The sequence below is a fragment of the Triturus cristatus genome, chromosome 9 (genome assembly GCF_964204655.1).
Source record: "Triturus cristatus chromosome 9, aTriCri1.1, whole genome shotgun sequence".
Taxonomy (NCBI): domain Eukaryota; kingdom Metazoa; phylum Chordata; class Amphibia; order Caudata; family Salamandridae; genus Triturus; species Triturus cristatus.
The window spans coordinates 355,594,667-355,621,439 of NC_140592.1; the positions used below are offsets into that span (position 1 = coordinate 355,594,667).

At 46.0% G+C, this 26,773-nt stretch overlaps 1 protein-coding gene across 2 annotated transcripts in view; it reads right to left on the reverse strand.

The window, feature by feature from the left end:
- MAPKAPK3 (MAPK activated protein kinase 3) overlaps positions 1-26,773 on the reverse strand; it is a 316,126-nt gene that overhangs the window by 91,105 nt on the left and 198,248 nt on the right. For both annotated transcript variants that reach the window (XM_085625130.1, XM_085625131.1), the window contains one exon: positions 25,812-25,938. In XM_085625130.1, coding sequence (XP_085481256.1) covers positions 25,812-25,938 — 127 coding nt within the window. The remainder of the gene's footprint in view (positions 1-25,811; positions 25,939-26,773) is intronic.

Below are 26,773 nucleotides of genomic sequence, written 5' to 3' on the forward strand. Positions count from 1 at the left end.
AAGTCAGAAACAATCCTAAATGGTTCGACCATACTTGCTCTAAGGCAAGCAGAGATTTAAGAAATGCACTAAAAATTAAACCTAGAGATTCAGGTCCAATTAAAAATCTCCGTTTGATTTATAAAAAAATCACTTGATAAACGTAAAAAGGAAATTAAGGCCTGTACCTGGGAATCTTTGCTCGATCCTTCAATCCTGGGTAATAGCAGCAAATTTTGGGAAATTATCAATAAACCTTTGTTTGATAACCCCAGCGATACTGCATTAGGTACTAATATCCCAGAAGAGGATTGGATTAACCATTTTAGTGTAATCTTTAAAAGCAATGAGCAACGGGCAGATTATGATTTTTTAACTCCTAAGGAGAATTCTCTGTGCTTTTTGGTCAACGAGGTAGAAAAGGCCATTCAAGGGCTAACTGGTAATAAGGCACCAGGCCCGGATGGTTTACCTCCGGATCTTTTTAAATCTTGTACTTTACTATGGGCCCCTGTCCTCACGAATGTAATAAATGCAGCTGCGATCTATGGATGTCCAAAGTCATGGGGGCAATCGACTATAGTTCCCGTGTTTAAAAAGGGCGACCGTAGTAGTCCATTATGCTACAGGCCAATTTCATTAATTAATTCTGTAGCAAGAGTAGTAGGGGGTGTAATCTTGAACAGGTTAACAACATGGGCACATGAGAATAATGTTATATCCCCAATACAATATGGCTTCAGACCTGGACATTCAACAGTAACCCAGTGCCTGAACCTATACTTGATCGTAGGGAAATATACCTTGGCCCGGCAAGGAACCATTCATATGGCTTTTATGGACCTATCGTCCGCTTTTGATTGCGTGGACAGAGGTAAATTATGGGACATTATGTTAAAGATGGGCGTTGAGCAGAATCTAATTCACTTCTTGGCTGATTTGCACTCTGATACAAGAGCTAATGTCCGTTATACTCAAGATTTGAAAGTGACGGGGGACATTAGAATCAATCGGGGTGTTCGACAAGGATGTATCTTGGCCCCATTCCTCTTTAACTTGTACATTAATGAGTTAGAAGATTATTTGTTAAGAACAGGTGCTGATTACCCATATGTAGGCCGAAGAGGTGTTCCAGTTCTGCTCTACACAGACGATGCTGTCCTGATTTCACGGACAGCAATCGGTCTCCAGACACTCTTAAATTCATTTTATGTTTTTATGGAGTCTCGTGGACTAAGTATTAATAATTCCAAGTCCTTTGTTATGAAAATTGGCCAAGGGTCACGAAATCCAAATTCTTTCATCATAAACGGGGAAAAAATTCCAACGTCCAAAACCTTCTCATACCTCAGGGTCCTTCTTGATGATCAATTATCTTGGGGACCTGCTGTTCTTAAAAAGAAGGGAGAGGTAACTCGCGTTAATGCAGCCATACTTGGTTTCGCGAGAAAAATGGGCAATAGCCCGGTGGCTGCTTTGCTTAAACTATATCAAGCCAAGAGCGTTGCCGTTGCTTGCTACGGTAGCGAGCTCTGGGGCTATAGCCAGATGCGAGACCTTGAGGCTACAGAAAATAACTTTTTAAAGAAAGTTTTGAGGCTGCCAAGGGGAACCGGAAACTTCTCGGTTCATGAGGAGTTAGGTGTACCCTTTCTTAGTGACAGAATAGCAGCAAATCCTCTATTATGTTGGATGAACTCTTGGCTAAACAATGATATACCTCTTACTCACGATATATTAAGAGAAGCCTTAACTTGGGATGGTAGGCTCAAGGTCCCGTGGCTGAAGTACATAAAAGATCGCCTCACTGAACTGGGACGGCCGGATCTATTCTCAACCCCAATTACTATAACTAAAGCAGATGTTACAGTCGTGAAAAAAACATTTATGGCAACTAGGTATTTTGCTCGGGAGGAGGGTGAGCTTTTGAAAGTCAGTGTCAGGAAACATGTCCTACTTAAAACATGTTTACAAATGGAACCTTATTTATCTTGGCCTATGTCTGGCTACGATCGTTTTCTACTGACAAGGTTCCGTTTCGACCTGTTTCACCTCTTACTGGCAGTACCAAGAGGGGCCGATCGGGGTCAAGTGTTGCCTGCTTGCGGCTGCGACGGAAAGTCTCCACAAGATATGGCGCACTTTCTATTTATTTGTTCTTATTACACAGTACCTCGGAGGCTATATTTAAAGCCTTGCTTAAAAAAACTAAAATTTACACAGATTAAACCAGCACTTTATTTCCTTCAACTCCTGAATTGTGACTGCACCCTATATGCAGCTTTTTGAAACTAGCCATTATTTTTAGGAAAAGTATGGAGGGATAACTATGCTGCTATTATTGCTGTACCTTTTAATCTTTTTAACTTTGTATAGTTATTTATATTCTTAAACTTGTTCATCCTGCCTGCTGCTCTTGTTTATAATGTTTATATAATCTACCTGTCTTACAAATGAACTGGATAGCTCGTTTTTAAACTGTTTATGAAATAGGTTTATGAATGTAGGTTTATGAACTGTGCTTTTATGATTGTAAAGATTACAATCGAATAAAGTTACTACTACAGTAAGATGGACCTACAGTCACAGACAGATACCGAGCCAACATACAAAAATTCTGGTTCCTTACAAAACAACAGACACACAAGTTAGGAACAACATCTAGCATGTTTGACCATACCCCACAAAACACAATATATTCACAACTCCTGAAAATGTATCCAATGTGGAGTCTTGGAGCAAGCATTGGAAACAGGGCAGTATTCTTTGTGGCACTGCTTTTAACTACTGTTATTCAGGGCCACCCATATTACTGCAATCCAATTGGCTAAGCAATATACTCCCTTTGTGCATTTGACTCTTCAGAAGTAATGAAGTCAAGGCATACTCTAGGTGGCAAGAAGCAACTCGAACATAGCACGGCACAGTACATAGCATTCAAAAACACAATGTTCAATCAGTGCTACAGCATATCTTCAAAAAAGAAAGTTGCTTTTATTAAAACAAAACTGATATAAGTGACTGGAATTGAAATATGACCAAATTAAGAATCTATTACAAATTAGAGTTTTGATAATATTGGCCATAAGGAGTATGTAATCCCGTGGGCTGCAATTGGATGAACTCCGACAACTTTGGGCATGTCCAGTTTACTACACAGTGTCTACTAAGTCTTAGGAAATGGGACAGAGATGCCAAACAAGAATGAAGAAGCATGAAGAAGTTTACTGTGGCATGGATGATCTCCTTTATACATCACGTTCTCTTGATATGTGTGCAATCGGGCAACTTATCTGGCTGAGGTCAGACATGTCGAGCTTCCAGTTGGACATGATCAAAAATCCTTTTAGTCCATAACACCACTATGCAAACAAAGGTCCTACCAAATCAAGTAAATTACTTTTTTAGTGTGCTTTGCCTTTTCTCCAGACCAGCTGGGTTGCAGGAAATGTGTGGCTCCTTGGAAGACTCGATCACTTATGGTCGCTGCCATTCATAGTCAGGTGGACATTGTAAGGCCTTCTTGGCAGGCAGGAATCAACACTTACTCCTAGCATAGCAGCCCAATTCCTCTTGCGCTGGACTTAGCGGCAAGCAAATACCAGCTTTTAGATGTGACCATTGCCCAATAGTAGTACAGACAATAGTAAGGGTTCTGTCTGTGGCACTGCGTACACCAAACGCAAATGTTCAAGGTGTGCTCAAAAGCCAGATGATGTGCTCATTACTGAGTGAAGGGGCTAGAGTTAATTCAACTCTGGAGCGCCTGGTGTGAAGCCTGAGACAACCAAGGTTCTGTTTGGTTAAAATGGAGGATCTCAGGCGTGTTTTAGAGCCCTGACCTGATCCTGGGACAGACACAGTTTGGCGATAGCCTTTTAGTTTTGGTTTATCAACAATTTCAGCAACTTGTATACAAACTGCAGTCCCAGTATTAGTCCTAACCGAATACTCATAAAACAGTTTAAGTTCTTTGTGATTACACACAGCTCTGAATTTCTTCCATATCAAGTGGAAGCAGCTTCTCTAGTCTTGGTTTCATTCATTTGATTAATTTAGCTCTTTCTATGATCAATTCCCATCTACAACTCCCATAATAATAAGAAAATTTGGACTGGCTAAGCTACTGAAGAAAGCCAAGCTCTCTAAATTACATACATCTTTATTGCACTTCCTTAGTTTATGTTTTCAGGCAGTAAACCTTGTAACTTGTGACTTAGGTTCATTTCTAAACTCATCCTATTGTGCCATTGTTAAAAAGATAAATGTTTTAAATAATAAGTGTACTGCACTTACAGTAACCTGAATGTCAGTAGGTTAGGTGTATCGTTTTGATCTGTGAAAGACAGACAGGCTGCTGAAGGAGCCAGCTAGGCTGAAGCGTTCAGTTTTTGATAATGAACTGTCCTGGCACAGACGAAATGTCTAATTTTATTGGATGATGGGACGAAAGAGCATGAGGCGGATTCTCACAGTATGGAAGAAAATGGATAGATGCCAATGTTAAGGGTCCAGCAGTGTATCTGGTGAAAAATGCATGAAGAAACCGATTTTGATCATCTTCAAATGACAAGCCCACTTTGAGAATTATTTGGCTAAGAAAGGCTTTCACCAGGCTGACATAACCAACCATTTTTTATTTCCACTACTACTTCACAACAATCTCTTTATTTGGGAGGGGGGTCCATCATTAACCAACCCTCTAGTTATTCTCACTTTATATGTTTGTTTTAGATGACTCCCGTCATTCATACACCCCTCCTTCCTTTCTCCTCTTTGTTTCTACCCTCACCCCCTACAGCCACAAGGATCTCTCTCTCTCTATCCATGATATATATTTTTTGTTTCACACAGCCGTGACTCAATTTTTATTTTGTACCTTTGTCACCTTTTCCCCTTCTGATGCTGGGATCCTCTGCTTCATCCAGTCTAGGTCACATTAAACATACACGAAAGACTACTGCGCCCCGTTTTACCCCTCATTTACTTTCCTGCTTTTTAGGTGTCACCGAGGCAGCGCTTGCAATGCCTCTTCGAGATATGTTGTATTCTGATATTAGGCTTTAAGCTCCGCCCATTTTTCACCCCTGTAATTTGTTGCCTCCTTTGACTGTCTTTTCGAGGTGTTTGTTTTCCATTGATCAAATTGTTCAGTAGTCCCTACATAGTACTGCCTTTATTCCTGTTGTAACCTCCCATAAGGACTGGCCCTGTTACATGTGTTGTTACTTAGTATGTGTTATTTACACATTGTGAGCACTATTTTCTTAATGACTTTCTCCTAGCTGCTGTTGCAGGCACAACATGCTCTCCCGCTTTCATAAAGCAGAGTCCAAATGTTTTCCTGGCTCAGCGTGGTGCCCAATCATGGACGCCGCGCTTTATCTTTTAAAAACACTCCCTCCCCACTCCACGGCGTCTGCATGTTATCGCTTTGTTTTTTGCCCAGCTTAATTTTTAACAGTGGCGGTTGTCCGCCTTTATTTTTATATATGCGGTTCACCCAGCTCTTTTTTTCTTTAATATATGTGTATTGTGAGCAGCACTTCACGCCAATTTCATTTTGCATGGCGCCTGTTTGGGCGGTGCTAGACAGAGAGGGCAGGCAGAGGGACCACCACTGGGGACAGCAATGTGGGCTAACTCTTCAGGGCAACTCTGCTGCCCGTGGACACTGCACCAGATGAGAGCGTTCCGCTGGTCACCACGATGCAGCCACGTTCAGCTTCCTACAATGCAGCCTTTACTCTGCACCAGGCGAGAGCATGCTGCTGGCCGCCACGATGCATCCACATCCAGTTTCCTACAATGCAGCCCTTACTCTGGACCAGGTGAGAGTCTGCTGCGGGCATCCATGATGGGTCCACATTCAGCTTCCTGCTCCGCTCTCTACAACTCAGAAGCTGTTTCGGTGGTGCTAGATGGAAAGGGTGGGCAGAGGGACCACCGCAGGGAATAGCAATGTGGGCAAGCTCTTTAGGGCAACACTGCTGCCCATGGACACTTTGAACCAGGTGAGTGTGCTGCTGGCCGCCACGATGCATCCACATTCAGCTTCTTACAGCGCAGCCCTTACTCTGCGCCAAGGGAGAGCGTGCTGCTGGCCGGCTATAATGCGTACATATTCAACTTACTGCTACTGCCAGCTCCCTACAATGCAGCCCTTCAAACACAGCAGCATTTCTTACAAAAACACAATCCACCACAGACCAAATTAGTTGCAATCTCTCGCTCTCTTATGTCGGCTTGTTTATTTCTGCATTGTTATTTAGCATAAGCTTGACTCGGAGATACTGGTACGCCTTACATAAGCAGCACTTATATTGTACTTGGACGTGTTCCTTTTTTTATTTATACACACTAGGAAATTAAATGATTTGGCCAGGATCACAGCGTGCTGATCCGACGTCAAGACTCGAACCTTGGCAGCTCTAGCCATAACGCCACCTCATATCCCCCATGGATCTGCACCACACTAGTGTCTCATGTCTAAAGAGCCAAGCCAGCATACAGAAACTGTGCAGGTTACTGTCCACCACTTCTGCCTGTCACTCACTTTGCCCGAACACCCACACACACAAAGAGCAAGCCAAGCACTTGCCATTTCAAAAAGAAAGTAATATCAGAACAGTGCACAATCACATAAGTGGTGCCGCCAATGCAAGCTGATACGGGAGCAGGAAAAGTACCCCTCCACCCGGTTTAGCAAAACTCTGCCTACATCGTCAACAGATGAACTCTTTTTACTTCACATTAACTTTACAGAATAATGGAGCAACCTAGGTCTGCTTTAATAATGTCCTTAATTAGGCTACAATGAGCGAAAGGCCATCACGGAGGAGTGATCACCTCCGGGAGTGATCACCTCCGATCTCCGTTAACTACGTATCATTAAGCTTCCAAGACCGCACAATTGGTTACTTTATAGTGCAAATGCAAACATGAAAACATGCAGCTGTCTCCAGGGCACCCCTGGAAGGTCCTTCAAAAGTCTATTTTTTTGAATCACAGACCCCATCCCCTTTCTTTTCACCAGCTGTCTTTAATTTTACAAATGGTCGCACTTGCTGCAACACAAGGGGCCAGATGTATCAAGCTAAATTGCGTTTGCAAACTCTGAAATTCGCAGTAGGCATCGCAAATTGCGATACTGCCTAAAGGAATCGAAAATTACCACCAACTTCAAGTTGGTGGTAATTAGCGATTTCCTTAAAAAAAGCACTTTTATTCTTTTTTTAAAGTGCCATGTGGCACACATACATGCCCTTAGGGCATGTATGTGTGCCACATGTGCACACATGCACATTTCAGGGACGCAACAGGGTGTCCCTTTGGAACCCTTGCACCCTTGAAATTGCGCGCGCAATTCCCATTCATTCCTATGGGCCTCTTGGCCCTTAGGAATGAATCAGAACCCATTCCTTAATTGCGACTCGCAATTTGCAAGTTGCAATTAAAGAATGCGAGGTAATCGCAAACATATGGCGAATTTTTCTCTACATATCGTTTTGCGATTCTCAAACAGCGATTCTCTAAAAATCGCTATTTTAGAATCGCAAATGTATTCTTTGATACATATTCCCCCAAATCTGTTAATCTGAGCTCAGTATCCCTTCCTTGGGAGTTTTATAGCGGGCTAAAGTCACCAATATTTATACATTCCAAGCACTAAACAACCCCTCGTCCCAGCCTAAGATCTGCTATTTGGATTGTCCCTTAATCTGGGTCAGTCACATCTACCTCTCCCATTTAGAGGCTCTAATGTACAAAGGGGTCCTCATCTTGTCACAAGATAAACTACCTATGGAGCCGGGCCTTTCATGTATCTTTCACAAATTACTTTAAAACTGCACTTCTCCCCAGATGAATCGAGGCAGGGATGAAAGGGGCGCAGCAAATTGCAGACATCCACTATTGGGCACATTTTAACAAAGGTTAACCACCTGGGTAAAGCTGCACAGCTCTACCACATTATTTCAGACATGGTGTCTCCCTACCCTTTGGAACACCTTCACCTATTGGTGGAACGGGGTGCATTATTTGCATTCATTCACACCTTGCGCAAGTGGGGTGTTGAGAAGCTCAACGCAATGTCTCAAGGTGCCTTTATGGATACTTTAAAGGGGTGATCCGGTGAGGGATGGCACTAAAATTCAAAATACCAGCACAAGCACCATCAAAGAAACCAGTTTTGCTGCCACTGGCTGATCCTTTTAAATCTGCTCTTTCAACGGTTACTCGCTGAGCGAGCATTTTGTTTTGCATCGCAATAGTTTATTTATAAAGTTTAACAAAAATGGGTGACGCCAGAATAGGACCACGAGCTTTGCGAGCAGCTTGACCCTGTCAATGCTTACAAGTGTCCCCTGCCACCAGCATCAATCACATTGTAATTCTATGTTTAATGGCGCTCCAAATGGATCAATTTTTAACCAAGATGCTTCATTTAATTTCTAATTAATGCAAGAACTTTCTGTTTCATAACATTGATCTATTACAGTACCAAGCCCCTGAGCTGGCCATAGCTCCTAGCTACATCACAGGAGCATTAACTATTCATTACGGGCCAATGCTATTAAGGACAGCAGCACTGAGTGATTACTAATGGTGTTGTGGCTATAATAAGAACACACTCTGTCTCTGTTGCAGATGAGGCATCATGGTCGTGCTGAAGATCTCCTCTCTTTGTTACTCTTCCAATACCTTCTCTCCTCTGAGAGGTAGCACCTTTTGTTTCTTTCGCTACTCCATCCTGCCCATAAACATAATAACAAGGTGTCCCATAAATGCTTCCCTTATGTGTCCAAACATCAGTTTTTCATTTTTTTTAAACCTGAAGACATAGATCTAAAGCAAAGCTCCTACCTATTTATTTATTTTGTTACAGAGTTTTATATAGCACGAACTTGACCCGAAGGTATCAGGTATCAGAGTGCTTTACACGACCACCAGTTATGTTACATGAGGATACATTCATTTTTGTTAGTGTTAGACCTGGCATCATTGGCATGAGTCTCTCCTCCATTTTTTCTGTTTGCCTCCTCTGTTTACGATGTTTTTGCTGGATTATTGCTTTGGGCACTGTGCCACTGCTGATCAGTGCCACAGTGCAAGTGCTCCCTATGCTAAATTGTTACGTTGATTGGTGTTACCATGATTGGCTTGGTTGACTTACTGTTCAGACCCTAGTCTAGTGCACTGCGCGTGCCAAGGGCGTGTAAGTTAACTGCTGCTGGTGGGCTTGCAGCACTGGTTGTGCCACCCACAGAAGCAGCGTGCAAAATGTGTCTCAGGCCTGCCACCGCGGCGCCTGCGTGCAGTCCCTGACTGCCATGTCGACTTGGTAAGGAAACCTACTTACCAGTCTCTAAACCTTCCCTTTGCCACATTTCAGACACCTCTATGGTAGGCCCTAGGGCAGGGTGCATTGTTGGTAAAAGGTAGGTCATGCCCTGATGTGTGTGGCATGACCTAATAGTGAATTACAGCCATTTTCGTTTTTCACTATTGAAGGGCTACCTGCCTCCAATAGGCCAGACTGGGCAGACTGATTATTAACTCCATTATAATCTATCTGACTCAGGGAGCATGGTAGCAAGTCGAGTTTAGTATCCCTGAACTCAGAATTTAATAACACACCCTTTAGGCTGGATGGTTTTTAAATTCTATGTTTGAAAATAGCACTTTTAGAAAGTGGCTATTTTCTTGTCCAACTATCTACCGGTCTCTGCTGGTTTGGTGTGTGTGTCAGGGGCTGGGTGGCTCCAGAGGTCTGAGTGAGTCAGTGTGGGGTGAATGGGGCGTTTACACGTAGAGTGAGGGAAGAGTAGCCTGCCCTGCCTGACACAATACTGGCCCCGCCTCCTGCTGGGCGACTGATAGCCCTGCTCCTACCGGTGACAATACTGGCTCCGCCTCCTGCTGGGCGGCTGAGGACTCTGCCCTGCCCAGTGAATAGGCCAGGTGCCTCTGCCTGGCAACACCCACAACAAACCTGAGATGGTGGGAATCGCCCTGCTTGGACAAAGGGAACAAAGGGAAAAAGGGGTATAAGAGAAGGACCCCTGAACCAAGAACTCAGATCACTTCTGACAAGGAAACCTGTACCAAGGACAAGAAGCCTGCTGATCTAAGGACTTGCCTCCCCTTTCTGCCAGAGGGCTGTTTTGCTGTGGAGGAACCTGAAAGCTGCTTCTTTATTTTTGCCAAGGAACAAGGAGAGAGGAACTTGGTGTGTACTCTCTGAACACTTGCTAGAAAATCTCCAAGGACTGGAAGAGTGCCAGTCTCCTGTTGAAGTCACAGGGCCAAAGGACTTCACCATCTACTGAATTGCTGAATTGCTGGAAAGTGTTGTTTCCAGTACACAAGGGAAAATCTGCAGTCTCGACGCCGCCGGGCCCGATCGACGCCAGCAGCAACGCCAGTGAGCAGTGGGTATCGGCCCCGGCTCCAAGTGACCCCGTCTCGACGCCGGTATCGACGCCAGTGAGGAGTGAGTATCGGCTCTGCCTCCAAGCGACCCCGTCCCGACGCCGCTGCTGATCGCATCGACTAGACGCCCGTCTCGACGCCGTGAGCGCTGCTCCGGCCCGACATCCCTCGACGCCGCTGCGGATTGACCCGACTCCGAGGCACGATCGACGCCGACCTCGACGCCGACATCTCGACGCCGTGGATCATCGTTTTCTTCGTTTCTCAAGGTACTGTACTTGTGGGGTCTGTTGCGACTCCAGGCTTGACGTAGCGCTCCTCGCGGTCGACGCCGAACCTTGGGAATCTTGTAGACTCGACGTCGTGTGACTCCTGTGGGGGTTACATTGTTGCCAAAGATCTGTGCAGAAGAATACTTTGCTAAAGAACTATTTGCCAAGAAGAAACCTTACTTGAACTATTATTTTTCCTTCCAAAGAGTATTTATTAAGACTGTGGTATATTTTTGTCGTTACTTGGTCTTGTGCTAAGCCTTATATAAAAATACTATTTTTATAATAACTTCCGTGTCGTGTCCATCTGTAGTGTATTCACTTTATTACTGTATGTGGTCATAAATGCTTAACACACTGCCTCTGAGATAAGCCTGTCTGCTCTGCCAAGCTACCAAGGGGGTAGCAGGGGTTATCTGAGTGTGTAATCCCCTTTCCCTGACTAGAGTTGGTAGGTCCCTATTTGTCAGAAGTGTATACCTCTGCCAACTAGAGACCGCCGGTTCTAACATTGGTGGTCAGCGGTGAGGATTTGAACTTTGCATTTATGACTCATGTGCAGTGATTAGTGTACGCTACATAGTGAAAGCAGACCATAACGCAGCCACAGTCTGTTTGGTAGGATATTCTATTTTTGTTCTCCGCTTTCCTGGAGCTTATTTTCTTAAACACTGCCAGTTTTGACCATGGAGAATGCCGGAGCTGCTACACCTGTGGAGAATGTTGTGGGGGAATTCGATAAGGAGAAGATAGATTCCTACACGCTAAAAGATCTAAAAGGATTTTGCAAGCAGTTTAAAGTTCCTACCACAGGTGTCTCCAAGAAAGAGGGCTTCCTCAAAGCGCTGAAGGCCTGGTTAGAGGCCAGAAATCCCTCTGATCCGGTGGTGGTACCGGAAGAGGAAGAGGAAGAGGAAGAGCCCACAGGTGGGCCAGTGTCATCTCCAGGCAGTAGTGCGTCCTCTAGGAGCCTTTCCCCCGAAGAATTAGAAGACAGGGAGAAGGAGAGGGGGTACAAGTTAGAAATGGCAAAACTTAAATTAGGAGGGCAGTTGGAATTAGAGAATGCAAGAAGCAAGAGAGAAGCTGAAATGGAGAGCAAAAGATTAGATTTTGAGAGAGAGAAATTAGCGTTTGAACGTGAGAAGATGGTGAGGGAGATGGAGCTTAAAACTAAGAGTTTAGAGTTGAATCCCTCTGGTGGCAGCACTCCATCTGTGCCTGCAGAAAGTAGGTTTTATTTTCCTAAAGATGTGATCAAGGATTACAGTAAGAATGAAGATATTAGCCAATGGTTTAAAGCGTATGAGTTAGCATTATTGGCCCACCGGGTCCCTGAGAAGGATTGGGGAACGGGGTTGTGGAGCCGCTTTACAAACGAGGGGAGAGATACCTTGTTGAGCCTTCCTGCTGAGGATAGGATGTCTTATACTCATATGAAAGATGCTTTAATGCTGAGATATGGCTTAACCCCAGAAAAGTACAGACAAACCTTTAGAGAATGTAAGAAGTTGCCTGGTACTACGTGGGTTGAATATGTGTCTTTTTTCTGCAGAACCATGGATGGTTGGATAAAGGGTAGCAAGGTCGATAGTTATGATGCTCTTTATGATTTGTTTGCTTGGGAGCACTTGTCTAATAACTGTTTTCCAGAGCTACGCCAGCACCTTGTTGACAGCAAGCTATCTAACCCTAGAAAACTTGCTGAGGAGGCGGACCGCTGGGTCAGTACCAGGGTCCACAAGGGTCCAGTGGGAGACTCAGCCAAGGGTGGGCAGGGTCCCCAGCAGAAGAGTGGGGGGGACAGGGGTAAACAGAGGGAGTTTCAGAAAGGGCCCCAAAGTAGTCCCCAAGGGAACCAAGGGAAGGGTTCCCAGCCTCCCCCTGTAAAGAAACCAGAGGCCCCGACAGGTAAACCTGTTCACAGGGGCCCCATGACCTGCTATGCCTGTAAGCAGGTGGGACACCGTTATTATGATCCCCAGTGTCCCATGAAGGATTCGAATGCACCGCCGCGTGCACCCCCTCGTCAGGTAGCGAGTGTAGCCCTGGGAGGGGAGGAGATGGGTGCCCCCGGTGGGTGGGGTCCCGCAGAAATGTCCCTGGTCTCTTTAGGAGACGTGGAAATGGTCCCTCCAACCCCTCTGCCTAGTAACACTAAGAAATATAGGCAGTGGGTGACCATTAATGGCCATAGGGTGGAAGCTCTCAGAGACACCGGAGCGAGTGTGACAGCTGTCAAGTGTCACTTGGTGTCCAGAGAGCAGGTGGTCCCTCATGCATTCTACCCCGTTGTAGCTGCTGACAACTCACAGAGTCAGTGTGAGGTAGCTCAAGTTCCCTTTGAGTGGGGGGGGGTCTCAGGTACTCTTCAGGTTGCTGTGAGGCCCGCCATGCCTGTTGATTGTCTCTTGGGCAATGATTTGGAGGACTCCCCTTGGGCTAAGGTGGAGAGAAAAGCGCATCTGGAAATGTTGGGTCTGCCTGAGTGGGTGTGTGCGACCACCCGGTCCATGTCAGTCAGTAAGGGTGTTGATGGGGGCCCGGAGCCTGAAAGTATGGCCCAGGTCCCAACCGCGAAGAGAAGAGGCAGGGGGCGCGGGAAACCGTCCCCCATCGTTCCCGCGGTCCAGGAGGGAGCAGACCCTGAGGGGGATGCCCTGGAACCGACAGGAGAACAAGTGGCCGAACTGGGAGACCTGCCCGAGCTGACCCACTGGCAGCAGGATGGTGGTCCCTCCAGGGAGGAATTTTGTGCTGAACAGAAAGTGTGCCCTTCTCTTGTGGGTATGAGGCAGCAGGCCTCAGCCCAAACGACAGGTGATCAGTCAGGATCACATTGGGTCTACTGGGAGAACGACCTCCTGTATAGCGAGCCTAAGGCTGCTGAACCTGGGTCAGCCCGTGTGCTGGTGGTACCCCAGCGCTTCAGAGCCTTCCTACTGGGGTTGGCTCATGACGTTCCGTTAGCTGGACATCTGGGGCAGGACAAGACCTATGACAGGCTTGTCACCCATTTTTATTGGCCTCAGATGAGAAGGGATTCAGATATCCATTGTAGGACATGTCAAACTTGCCAGGCAAGTGGGAAAAGTGGGCGGAAGCAGAAGGCTCCCCTCCAACCTTTTCCCGTCGTCAGTACCCCCTTTGAGCGAGTGGGAATTGACATTGTGGGGCCACTGGACCCCAAGACAGCCATGGGCAACAGGTTTATCCTGGTCTTGGTGGACCATGCCACCCGGTACCCGGAAGCCATCCCTCTCCGAACAGTGACGGCCCCCGTGGTGGGACGGGCACTGATGGGTGTTTTCTCCCGCATGGGGTTCCCCAGAGAGGTGGTGTCAGACCGGGGCACCAACTTCATTTCGAATTATATGAAGTCCCTGTGGAAGGAGTGTGGGGTAACCTACAAGTTTACCACTCCTTACCACCCTCAAGGTAATGGGCTGGTTGAGAGATTCAACCGGACCCTAAAAGGCATGATCATGGGTCTTGAAGAACCGATGAGGCGTAAATGGGACGTCCTCTTGCCATGCCTGCTGTTTGCTTACCGTGAGGTGCCACAGAAGTCTCTAGGGTTCAGCCCCTTTGAGCTTTTGTATGGTCACCCGGTAAGAGGACCTTTGAGTCTGGTCAAAGAAGGCTGGGAGCAATCTCCCAGGAAACCTCCCCAGGATGTATATAGTTACATGCTGGCCTTTAGGAACCAGACTCGGCGCTTCAGAGATCTTGCTCAGGCAAATCTGGAGGCCAGCCAGGAAGAGATGAAGCGGTGGTACGATCAGAATGCCACTCTGGTTGAGCTTCAACCTGGTCAGAAAGTTTGGGTCATGGCCCCTGTGGAACCTTGTGCGCTCAAGGACAGGTGGACTGGACCATTTGAGGTTGTGGAGAAGAAGAGCGATGTCACCTACTTGGTGGACTTGAAATCTCCCAGGAACCCCTTAAGGGTCCTGCATGTCAACCGGTTAAAGCCCCACTTAGAAAGGTCCGAAGTGGGCATGCTCCTTGCCACAGATGCTGGGATGGAGGAGGAGAGTGAGCCTCTTCCTGACCTCCTGTGTGCAAAAGAAAAAGATGGGTCAGTGGATGGTGTTGTCCTCTCTGACACACTGACCCCTGAGCAGCAGCAAGATTGTCGCCATCTGTTGGTACAATTCCCTGATTTGTTCTCCTTAATCCCTGGTGTCACTCAGTGGTGTGTCCATGATGTGGACACCGGGGACAGCACTCCTGTGAGGCACAAGGCCTACAGGGTGACCGACAAGGTCAGAGCATACATCAAGGAGGAGGTCTCCAAGATGTTTGCCTTAGGGGTGGTTGAGTCCTCTAGCAGTCCTTGGGCCAGCCCAGTGGTCTTGGTCCCAAAGGCTGCAGCGCCTGGTGCTTCACCAGAACTTCGGTTCTGTGTGGATTACCGAGGACTCAATTCGGTCACCAAGACCGACGCGCACCCCATCCCCAGAGCTGATGAGCTCATCGATCGGTTGGGGGCTGCCCGGTACCTTAGTACGTTTGATCTAACGTCTGGGTACTGGCAGATCGCCTTGACTGATGGGGCAAAAGAGAGGTCTGCATTCTCCACACCAGATGGGCACTACCAGTTCCGGGTGATGCCCTTCGGGATGAAGAATGCCCCTGCCACATTCCAGAGGTTGGTTAACCAGGTATTGGCCGGGCTGGAAGATTTCAGCGCCGCCTACCTGGACGATATAGCAGTGTTCAGCGCCAGCTGGGAGGAACACTTGCGCCACCTCCAGGAAGTGTTGTTGGCCCTGCGCAGAGCAGGCCTCACAATCAAGGCCAGTAAGTGCCAGATTGGGCAGGGTTCAGTGGTGTACTTGGGGCACCAAGTAGGGAGCGGCAAGGTGGCCCCCCTGCAACCCAAGATAGATACCATCCTGGCTTGGGAACCGCCCAAAACCCAGACTCAGGTGAGAGCCTTCTTGGGTCTCACGGGTTACTACAGGAGGTTTGTCAAGGGGTATGGCAACATTGTGCACCCCTTGACCTCGCTGACTTCCAGGAAGCAGCCGAGACTTGTGATCTGGACTGACGCCTGTCAGAAAGCCTTTGACACCCTGAAAACTGCAATGTGTACAGCACCGGTCCTCCAGGCACCCGACTTTTCAAAAGAATTCATTGTCCAGACGGACGCTTCAGAGCATGGTGTGGGGGCTGTTCTAGCACAGATGAATGAGGAGGGCCGAGACTTACCTGTAGCCTTCATCAGCCGGAGGTTACTTCCCAGGGAACAAAGGTGGAGTGCGATCGAGCGTGAGGCATTCGCTGTGGTCTGGGCGCTGAAGAAGCTAAGACCCTACTTGTTTGGGTCTCACTTCCGGGTTCAGACGGACCACAGGCCCCTCAGATGGTTAATGCAGATGAGGGGTGAGAACCCAAAGCTGTTGAGGTGGTCCATTTCCCTACAGGGGATGGACTTTACGGTGGAACACCGCCCTGGTACAGATCACGCCAATGCTGATGGTCTGTCCAGATTTTTCCGCCTTAGTGATGAGGACTCCCTGGGTGAAGGGTAGTTCTCCCCACATTTCAGCTGGAGGGGACACGTGTTAGACCTGGCATCATTGGCATGAGTCTCTCCTCCATTTTTTCTGTTTGCCTCCTCTGTTTACGATGTTTTTGCTGGATTATTGCTTTGGGCACTGTGCCACTGCTGATCAGTGCCACAGTGCAAGTGCTCCCTATGCTAAATTGTTACGTTGATTGGTGTTACCATGATTGGCTTGGTTGACTTACTGTTCAGACCCTAGTCTAGTGCACTGCGCGTGCCAAGGGCGTGTAAGTTAACTGCTGCTGGTGGGCTTGCAGCACTGGTTGTGCCACCCACAGAAGCAGCGTGCAAAATGTGTCTCAGGCCTGCCACCGCGGCGCCTGCGTGCAGTCCCTGACTGCCATGTCGACTTGGTAAGGAAACCTACTTACCAGTCTCTAAACCTTCCCTTTGCCACATTTCAGACACCTCTATGGTAGGCCCTAGGGCAGGGTGCATTGTTGGTAAAAGGTAGGTCATGCCCTGATGTGTGTGGCATGACCTAATAGTGAATTACAGCCATTTTCGTTTTTCACTATTGAAGGGCTACCTGCCTCCAATAGGCCAGACTGGGCAGACTGATTATTAACTCCATTATAATCTATCTGACTCAGGGAGCATGGTAGCAAGTCGAGTTTAGTATCCCTGAACTCAGAATTTAATAACACACCCTTTAGGCTGGATGGTTTTTAAATTCTATGTTTGAAAATAGCACTTTTAGAAAGTGGCTATTTTCTTGTCCAACTATCTACCGGTCTCTGCTGGTTTGGTGTGTGTGTCAGGGGCTGGGTGGCTCCAGAGGTCTGAGTGAGTCAGTGTGGGGTGAATGGGGCGTTTACACGTAGAGTGAGGGAAGAGTAGCCTGCCCTGCCTGACACAATACTGGCCCCGCCTCCTGCTGGGCGACTGATAGCCCTGCTCCTACCGGTGACAATACTGGCTCCGCCTCCTGCTGGGCGGCTGAGGACTCTGCCCTGCCCAGTGAATAGGCCAGGTGCCTCTGCCTGGCAACACCCACAACAAACCTGAGATGGTGGGAATCGCCCTGCTTGGACAAAGGGAACAAAGGGAAAAAGGGGTATAAGAGAAGGACCCCTGAACCAAGAACTCAGATCACTTCTGACAAGGAAACCTGTACCAAGGACAAGAAGCCTGCTGATCTAAGGACTTGCCTCCCCTTTCTGCCAGAGGGCTGTTTTGCTGTGGAGGAACCTGAAAGCTGCTTCTTTATTTTTGCCAAGGAACAAGGAGAGAGGAACTTGGTGTGTACTCTCTGAACACTTGCTAGAAAATCTCCAAGGACTGGAAGAGTGCCAGTCTCCTGTTGAAGTCACAGGGCCAAAGGACTTCACCATCTACTGAATTGCTGAATTGCTGGAAAGTGTTGTTTCCAGTACACAAGGGAAAATCTGCAGTCTCGACGCCGCCGGGCCCGATCGACGCCAGCAGCAACGCCAGTGAGCAGTGGGTATCGGCCCCGGCTCCAAGTGACCCCGTCTCGACGCCGGTATCGACGCCAGTGAGGAGTGAGTATCGGCTCTGCCTCCAAGCGACCCCGTCCCGACGCCGCTGCTGATCGCATCGACTAGACGCCCGTCTCGACGCCGTGAGCGCTGCTCCGGCCCGACATCCCTCGACGCCGCTGCGGATTGACCCGACTCCGAGGCACGATCGACGCCGACCTCGACGCCGACATCTCGACGCCGTGGATCATCGTTTTCTTCGTTTCTCAAGGTACTGTACTTGTGGGGTCTGTTGCGACTCCAGGCTTGACGTAGCGCTCCTCGCGGTCGACGCCGAACCTTGGGAATCTTGTAGACTCGACGTCGTGTGACTCCTGTGGGGGTTACATTGTTGCCAAAGATCTGTGCAGAAGAATACTTTGCTAAAGAACTATTTGCCAAGAAGAAACCTTACTTGAACTATTATTTTTCCTTCCAAAGAGTATTTATTAAGACTGTGGTATATTTTTGTCGTTACTTGGTCTTGTGCTAAGCCTTATATAAAAATACTATTTTTATAATAACTTCCGTGTCGTGTCCATCTGTAGTGTATTCACTTTATTACTGTATGTGGTCATAAATGCTTAACACACTGCCTCTGAGATAAGCCTGTCTGCTCTGCCAAGCTACCAAGGGGGTAGCAGGGGTTATCTGAGTGTGTAATCCCCTTTCCCTGACTAGAGTTGGTAGGTCCCTATTTGTCAGAAGTGTATACCTCTGCCAACTAGAGACCGCCGGTTCTAACAGTTAGGCATGGGGAGATTAAGTGATTTGCCCAGAATCACAGGATGTTGCGCGTATTTGCCGAGACTCTAACCGGATTCCCCTGATTTGAGGTCGACCGCCCTTGCCGTTAGGCCAAGTCCTCTCGCAGAGGATTTGTTTTTTTTATCACCAAAAGTGCAAAGATCTACAAACAGTTCCACGCCATGCAGTTCAACTAAACACATTTCCAGACCACACTACATAATTCAACACCAAAACACATTTCAACTCAACAAAACAATTACACTACACATACATCAAATCCACACCACAAGATTCCACATGATGCCACAAAATTTAACACGCCACATAATTAACCTCCACTACATACCACACCACAACACAAACTACCATTGAACATATTTAAACTCCATTACACACAAACCCACTCCACATAATTCCAGTACACTCAATATCACATAAATACTTCCACAAAATTCCACAGAACACAATGTCACATAATTACACTACACAAATCCACTCCACACAATTCCATGCCACACAATTCCACAACTAACTAATCCAATCATTCCCAGCCCACAAACTTCCACTACACACCACATACATACACTCCATAACACATAATAAAATAAATTGTCATTTACAATGCCAATGGCTCTAACCCGAATAAATGCAAGACATACTGCATTTCCAATGCTTGTTTAACTTGTTAGCAGGGAGACCTGTGTGAGGTGGTGTTTGGGGCAGCTGTGTCTGGGGAAGACTACTTATCCCAGGAAGCAGCGCAGCAGGAGCCGTATATCGCTGCCATCACGACCGTGCCTGGAGGTGCGCGTCAAATTGCCCTGTGGGCCCCCGCCTCACCGGAGACCTTTGTGAAATGGTGTTTGGGGCAGCTGTGTCTGTGGCACGCTATTCATCCCAGGGAGCAGCGTGGCAGGAGCCGCATAGCGCTGCTGCCACGACCGTGCCTGTAGGTATGCTACAAATTGCCCAGTGGCCTCCAGCAGCATCGTTGACGTGTGTGAAGCTGTGCTTGGGGCAGCTGTGTCTGGGTCAGACTACTCATCCCAGGGAGCAGCGCATCAGGAGCCGCATACCGCTGCCATCACGACCGTGCCTGGAGGTGCACTACAAATTGCCCTGTGGGCTCCAGCAGACCTGTGTGAAGCGGTGTTTGGGGCAGCTGTGTCCGGGGCAGACTCCCGATCCCAGGGAGCGGGCGTGGCAGGACCCGCATACCACTTCCGTCATGACTGCGCAAAAAATTACCAAACTATTGACTGAATAATTGCCTCGGTTTTGGGATACACTTACTAAAGCAATGTCAGACTCCAGAGACACATTAGACAGAGTTGAAAGTGGGCTGTCAATTATCAATAAAGCTTCTACCGCCCCCCCCCCCCCCAAAATCCACAGCTTCAGGTTGCATGCACTGGAACGCCCCGCCCCCCCCGACAATCTAAGCAGAAGTCAGCCCCCAATTTATAATTCTAGGGAAACGGGAGCCATGAGCCATGAACCTGATTCTCTGAATGCTCCCCCTCGATCTCTCAACTTACGAGTTGGATGCACGGATACGGTCCACATCAGTCAGCATCCTCTGACACACACTTGTGAAGTAGAAAAATGCCCATTTGTTATTAACAGTCTTGGCTTACCAGCGATTGGCCTCCCTCCAGCCTGTTGTCCCTATACTTTGGTCCTGGCAGGGGTTACAGGACTTGGCTTCCAAAAGGAAGAATCCACAGAAAAATTGATCAATAAAGTTGCCCAATGGCTATGCAGCCACACCAGATTTAACGTGGCAGACCACAGGCATCTCTTGATGGCTCAGAGGGTTTCCTGGATAGGGCGATCCAGGAAAATATTTGAGGGAGATAGCGTGATTGTCACGTTTAGATTTCCAGAACTTGCACTAAATATCCTGAGACGGACATCCCAGTGTTTCTATTATGATTCCGGTATCAAGCCATTACCATTGGGTTTTTTCTATAGACCCATTTATAATACCACAAATAGTAGTCACCTTTTAGTCCATGGTCGGGGTGTATGTGCCTCAGCTGGGTTACAGACAACTTCTAACCCTTATGCACCTTTGGTGGGTCTCAATAATCTAGATTGACAGCAAGAGAGCGCTAGTAAAAGCATAGATAGTGTCACGCTCTCTGAACCACCGACCCAAGGATTGATGAATAGTGAGTCCCCGCCCCAGGAGAATCTTATTTTGTTAGGAGATTTTAACTGCCACTTACACTCACTCCTCACAGAACCCGCAAAATCTGCCCCCATGCATGTTCATGGAGGGATTACTTATGGAGCACTCCTCAGAAGGTCGTGAATTGAATGATCTCCTAAATACTTATGGCTTAACATTTACCTTAGACAAGACGCCTTATCCCACCAAATCCTATATTCCCCCAACCTATAAAGGCATGGGATGTGCAACAACTTTGTTGATTATATCTTTGGTTCGGTCTCCCTGGGCTGACTCATATCTTCTATTAATATTCGACACAGCCCTTTTGGTGAACACAATCCTCTGATTTTGGTGTGTGAAGTAACGGGTAATCAGATAGTGCCCCGTAATATAAATTTGGTCACATTATCCTCAACTGATCAGGGGAGGCATTTACGGTGGTCACAGATGGACACCAAGGGTTTTAATTATTCTCTTTTTAAAACGCGACAACATGAGATTTGAATGTGTTTAGACCCCTCAGTCCCTAGAGTAGAAACCATATACTCATTTATCGCCATTGCTCGGTCAGTCCCCAGTTTGTTAACAGTCCTGGTAGTCACTCCTCTCTCTGAATATCCGAGGTGGTTTGATAGCAAGTGCTCCCGGGCTCTCCGGCTACTGAAGATGGCCCTGAAACAGACCCCATGTGATAGAACTTGGTGGCAAGTTGCCATAGTAAGTATAAGGGGGCCCCTAAGGAACGGAGGCGCTATCTACACAAACAAGCATGGGAGGAGCCAACAGAAGCAAGTGAACAAAGGGACTGTACTCTTTTCTGGCATGTTATAAGCAGCCCCTGCTTTTCAAAGCTGTTAAGACCGGCCTTATGTCATCATATCACCTTAGAACAATGGAAGGTCCATTTTGAGGGAGTTTAAAATAATGGACATAGTGAGGGTTATATTAATGGCCTAAATCCCTGTACGAGTGATGCTCCCATTACCTTTCTTCATGATGAAGTAAGGTTGGGCATCGATGCATTGCTCCGGAAAAAGGCCCCTGGTCTTGATGGGATCCCTTCGGACCTTTTCCAGGACAATATTAATGTATGGGCTCCGGTTTTGGCCAGGGTAATAAATGCCGCAGTAAGGACAAAGATGCCACCCTGATGGTCTACCGCTACCATCGCCCCGATTTTCAAGAAGGCGGACAGGGATAACCCTCACTGTTACCACCCTATATTACTTAACTCCACAGTCAAGGTTCTGGGCCATGTTTTATTGAATAGGCTCTCCGCCTGGGCTGACACAAATCAAATTATTTCAGAGGTGCAATTTGGATTCCGTACAGGAACGGCAACTATAGAACAGTGCTTAAATCTTTGTCTTTAAATTTTCTAAGTACACAATTGTCCAATCTGGAGCCCTCTTCTTGATTTTATGGATCTCACATCAGCATTTGACTGGGTGAACCGTAAGAAATTTTTGATTTTACTATGGGACCTGGTGGTGGAGTCGTTGATTATAAATGTATTAATGACTCTTCATTCCCACACCACTTCTGCAGTCAGATACTTTCAAGAGGGGGGACTCACTGATTATTTTAAATGCTCCAGGCAGGGGTTCACCAAGGGTGCATTTTAGCCCCTTTTTTATTTATGTTACACATTAATGGTTTAGAATCTGCCCTGATATCATTACAGACTGACAACCCCAGGGTAGATAGTAGACCTGTTGTACCCAGATGATGCAGTACTGATAGCACGCACACCTATGGGGCTGCAGGTCCTAATTGATGGGTTTGTTTCTTTTATGAATGTGTTGGACCTGCCACCTAATTTCACAAAATCGTATGTCATGGAATTAGGATATCGAGGGATGAGATCAAAGACTTATATGGCAGAAACACACAGTTTAGCCAAGGACCCAGCTTTCTCATGCCTAGGAATTTTATTTGATGCTAAACTAAACTGGAAACACATGCAGGAGTGGAAGCTAATGGACATAAAAAAATCAATGGGAGCTATCGCAAATTATGCCCACGGATTAAGCACTTAGTCACCGGAGTGATTTTAAAATTATACCAGTCTTTCTGCATTTCTAAGATCTTGTATGGCAGAGAGGTCTGGAGGTATATGGCAGTCAAATTACAGACTGCACAAAAGAAATACTTGAGACGAATCCTGAAAGTTCCCCAGGGTACCCCCTCGTACTCCGTAGATGAAGAATTCGGTACTAAGTATATAACTGACCTGGTGGCACTTAAGCCTTTGTTGTGCTGGGTGAAGATCTGGTCTAGCGATGAGACAGCTTTTAATCGCTCAGTAATTCTGGACTGCCTCTCACTAGACCATGCATTTAAAATCCCAAGATTAAGGTATGTCAAGGAGACCCTCACGGCCTTAAAAAGAAAAGGCATTTTCCTGAAACATGATACAGTGAAGCCCCAGGATATGACAATAATTAAAGAGTTGGGCATGTTTTAGTTAAATCAGTTCAGGGCATGGAGAATGATCTCTCAATTTTAACTAGTGCCTATGACAGATTTTTGATTATTCATTTTAGACAAAATCTGCTGCACCATCTATTGGCATCTCCGGCTGGTTTCTTTTTACATGTTGAGGATAGAGGTCCCTGTGGCTGTGACAATAGGTCTCCACAGGATACCCTACATTTTGTTTTTTATGTAAATATTTTACTCATCCCAGGAGGCTGTTTCTTAAACCTTTTTTAAAAGAACTGAGATTTAGGCATGCTTGTGTAGCTCTATTGCATTTGTAACTTTTACCTAATGTTTGCACGCTCTTTGTAGTAATGAACTTCCTAAGAACTGCAGTAAGATCAAGATGTGACTGATGGTTGTTACGCTTTTTTGTGATTTTGCACACATTTTGATATGTTGCTTTTAAATGAATTGTTGTTTCTATTTTTGTGTCTCTTATGGCTGTGATTATTGCCAAATAAAGATTATTATTATTGTTAGCATTATTCTTGGAGCCCCTTACATTTTACAAATTTTAACATGTTGATATACATACAAAACCAGTGTTAATAGCTCCTATTTACATGTGATTAGATTAGAGTTTCCATTAAATATGTATTTGTTATTTTCTTAATAACGTTGGCCTCATTTGACAAATTTGCTTAAAGATTTCCACAAAAAAGGTGCATCCTGGATAGATTCCCATTGTCCAGTTTCATGCACAACCAACAAATGGAGGCTAAAAATCATTGGAGTGGGAAAGAATTGTAATAAAAGTGACAACAATCATTTTATCTCCCACAGGATTATTTGCCCCAAAATACATTAAAAACAACGGAAAGGCATTGCACCAAACTTACAGTGGCAGAACTTTACTCGAGAAGTATCTTTGATTGGCTTGGTGCCAATCCATTCAGTAGTTGTTGAAAATTAGCCTTTAAAAAGTGTTTGTCGAAACACGAAGAGCTTACATCTTCGAGATATCTTGACAGATGGAAAGATGTATTTTTGATTTGCTTATAAATTGTGGAAATTCAGTATTTCAAGAGTAAGCCAAACATGAAAAGGGTCTGCCAAAATTAGTGCAGATCTGTAAAAAGGTGTCCAAGTTACTGCCCCAATTGATCTGCATAAAACTTGGCATAGGATCAGAAACTAAATCTACTAAAGATTTGCCAAAGTTCATGTAGATTTGTGCCAAGGGTTGGGCCAACAACACTCTTGGATGTGATAAAAGATTATTTTTTTTAACCAAAAAAATAAATATAATCAAATGTTACAGTAAATTTAGGATTCACTTTGGATATAACACATCAACATATGTTCAAAGACAAACAAGGCCCTGTGGCCAATCCCACTGCTGTGTTTCCAGGGGTTGGCGAACCTTGAAGGGTTGTACGAAGGTTCTAGCCATAAGTCATGCCGAGTAGTCCACCCTTGCTTCACATGGCTAGATGCCATGTGCTGCAGGGACTGTCGACCCACACCAGACTGGGCACGGGGCTCGTTCATACTACACACAGCTGACATCCATGCAGCGAAGATTAGCAGTAAACAGAAGGTGATGAACAAAAGACCCTAGAAATTCAGTGACAAAAAAAGGTTAAAGTGAAGTTATGATTGGCTTTGCTGATAATATCATAAACCATGTTTAAAAAGCACCTCTGAAAATCACTGAAATAAACACCTCTGAAATTCACTGAAAATAAACAATTAAAAGGTAATTATGGTTAGAAGAATAAAGCTAAAAAAAAACTGAAATTTGCCAGTTATGGTTCAGTGAACTAAACGTAACTTACACTCCTATCATTCACTGCTTATTACCTCACATATTACAATATTCATGACATATTAAATACCATCATTAATGACATTATTAATAACATAATCCAATGGTACCAATACTTAACTCATTTTGCCTTCACATAATTACTTTTAATCAGACATGTTTGCTAAATGTCTCACCTAAACTATTGTTAAAACTAACTATGCACTATTTACAGAGCTATTAATTCATGTCATTTTCCCGTGAAAACCCCAAATAATAATACGGTATTCACTGCTATAAAACATAACACTTCTTTACTCATCAACCCCCCTACAATCTTATCATAAAAATATTTTGCTTTAAAAAAAAAAAACACATGCAGCAATATTGAGGCAGAGCACAAATGTTCTAAACCACCATAAAGCAAACAACAGAAGCAGGAATGTGTTAAAATTACCTTAAAGGAAGCTGATGGTTTATGGGGAAGAAGAGACCCTACTAAGATTTGGATGGCTTTCTGACAAGAGATGTGATTTCAAGCGTTATGAAAGCACCGGAAACCACCGAGTCAGCAGGGATGGTTGTACAGCAAGGAAGAATTCACACAGTTGGAAGACAGTCTTGAGGAATGTGTGAATGTATCTGCAGGACAGAACCCTTTTCTGATCTGAGGGCAGGAACGCTCAGAAAATGTGTGAGTTGGGGCCTTAGGAATTTAGTAAGGAACATGATGAAGTCTGGATCACAGATTTAAAACACGGATTAGAGGACACTTAAAGGGAACAGGACATGCAGTAGTGATCGGGTGGGGGGTGACACATAGGGTAAAGCAATATAAAGTGCACTCATGCATATAGTTGGCATATACGAGATTCCAGAGGATTACATAAATGGCTCTTCCAGGTGCACCTACCCACATAGTAGGGCGTGTAGCATGGAGTCTGTAGCGTGTTGTGCATGGTGGTCTCCTTAGCAAAGCCGAAGTCGGTGATTTTGAGCTCAGCATTGCTGTCCCGGGATGTATAGAGCAGGTTCTCTGGCTGAGAAAGGAATAAAAATATAAACATTCAGTTCCAGTGCAAAGAGAGAGTTTTGTCATATTATCCTGAATGTAGTGCTGAAGGCAGACAGTGAGCTAAGAACACAGTAAATACAGCAAAATGCTTATATGACCGAAACGACACGGCACTTCAAACTTATGTATGCGCAGAGGAGTGTCACCCTCATACTGCCAGTGCAGCAAAAATGAAAAATAAAATGTTAATACAATGAATTACTGTTTTATTTTTCACTGCTCCCAGCCCAAGCAGTGTTTGGGGGCGGGGCTGCTGCTGACTGGCAGCAGAAGATTGGTGCTCACTCCACCAGTTTACACTGCGCAAGTCCCTTTGGCCGGCTGTCTAGTGACGGCCAGCCTGACATGCGCAGTGTAAACCTCTCCACCTAGCTGTCTCAGTCAGCTGGGTGGAGAGCAGGCACATGCTTCCTGTGCCTGCTAGAGCATCGAGGCAGTCTGCGCCAGCCAATCCTGGCACTGCTCTCAGATTGCTCATCTGCAGCATGAGAGCAGCATCAGGATTTGCAGAAGAGGATTGCCTGAAGCTCCACGAGGTGCCATTGCGCTGAGTAAGAAGAAGAAAAAAGAAAAAGACAGAGGAGAGCAGAACATGGGTAAGTACATTTATACATTTTTTTAAATCTTCTTGGCCCCCACTGGGTTTGGCTCTTGGTCCCCTCAATGCCTCTCCAGTGTTGAGGGCCACCAACCGCCACTGGCACACAATGATAAGACAGAGTACCTTCTCTATGTAGTGTGCAAACAGGAAAGACTGCAAGCTTTCCTGTGCAGATAGATCGAACGTAAAGGACAGGAAG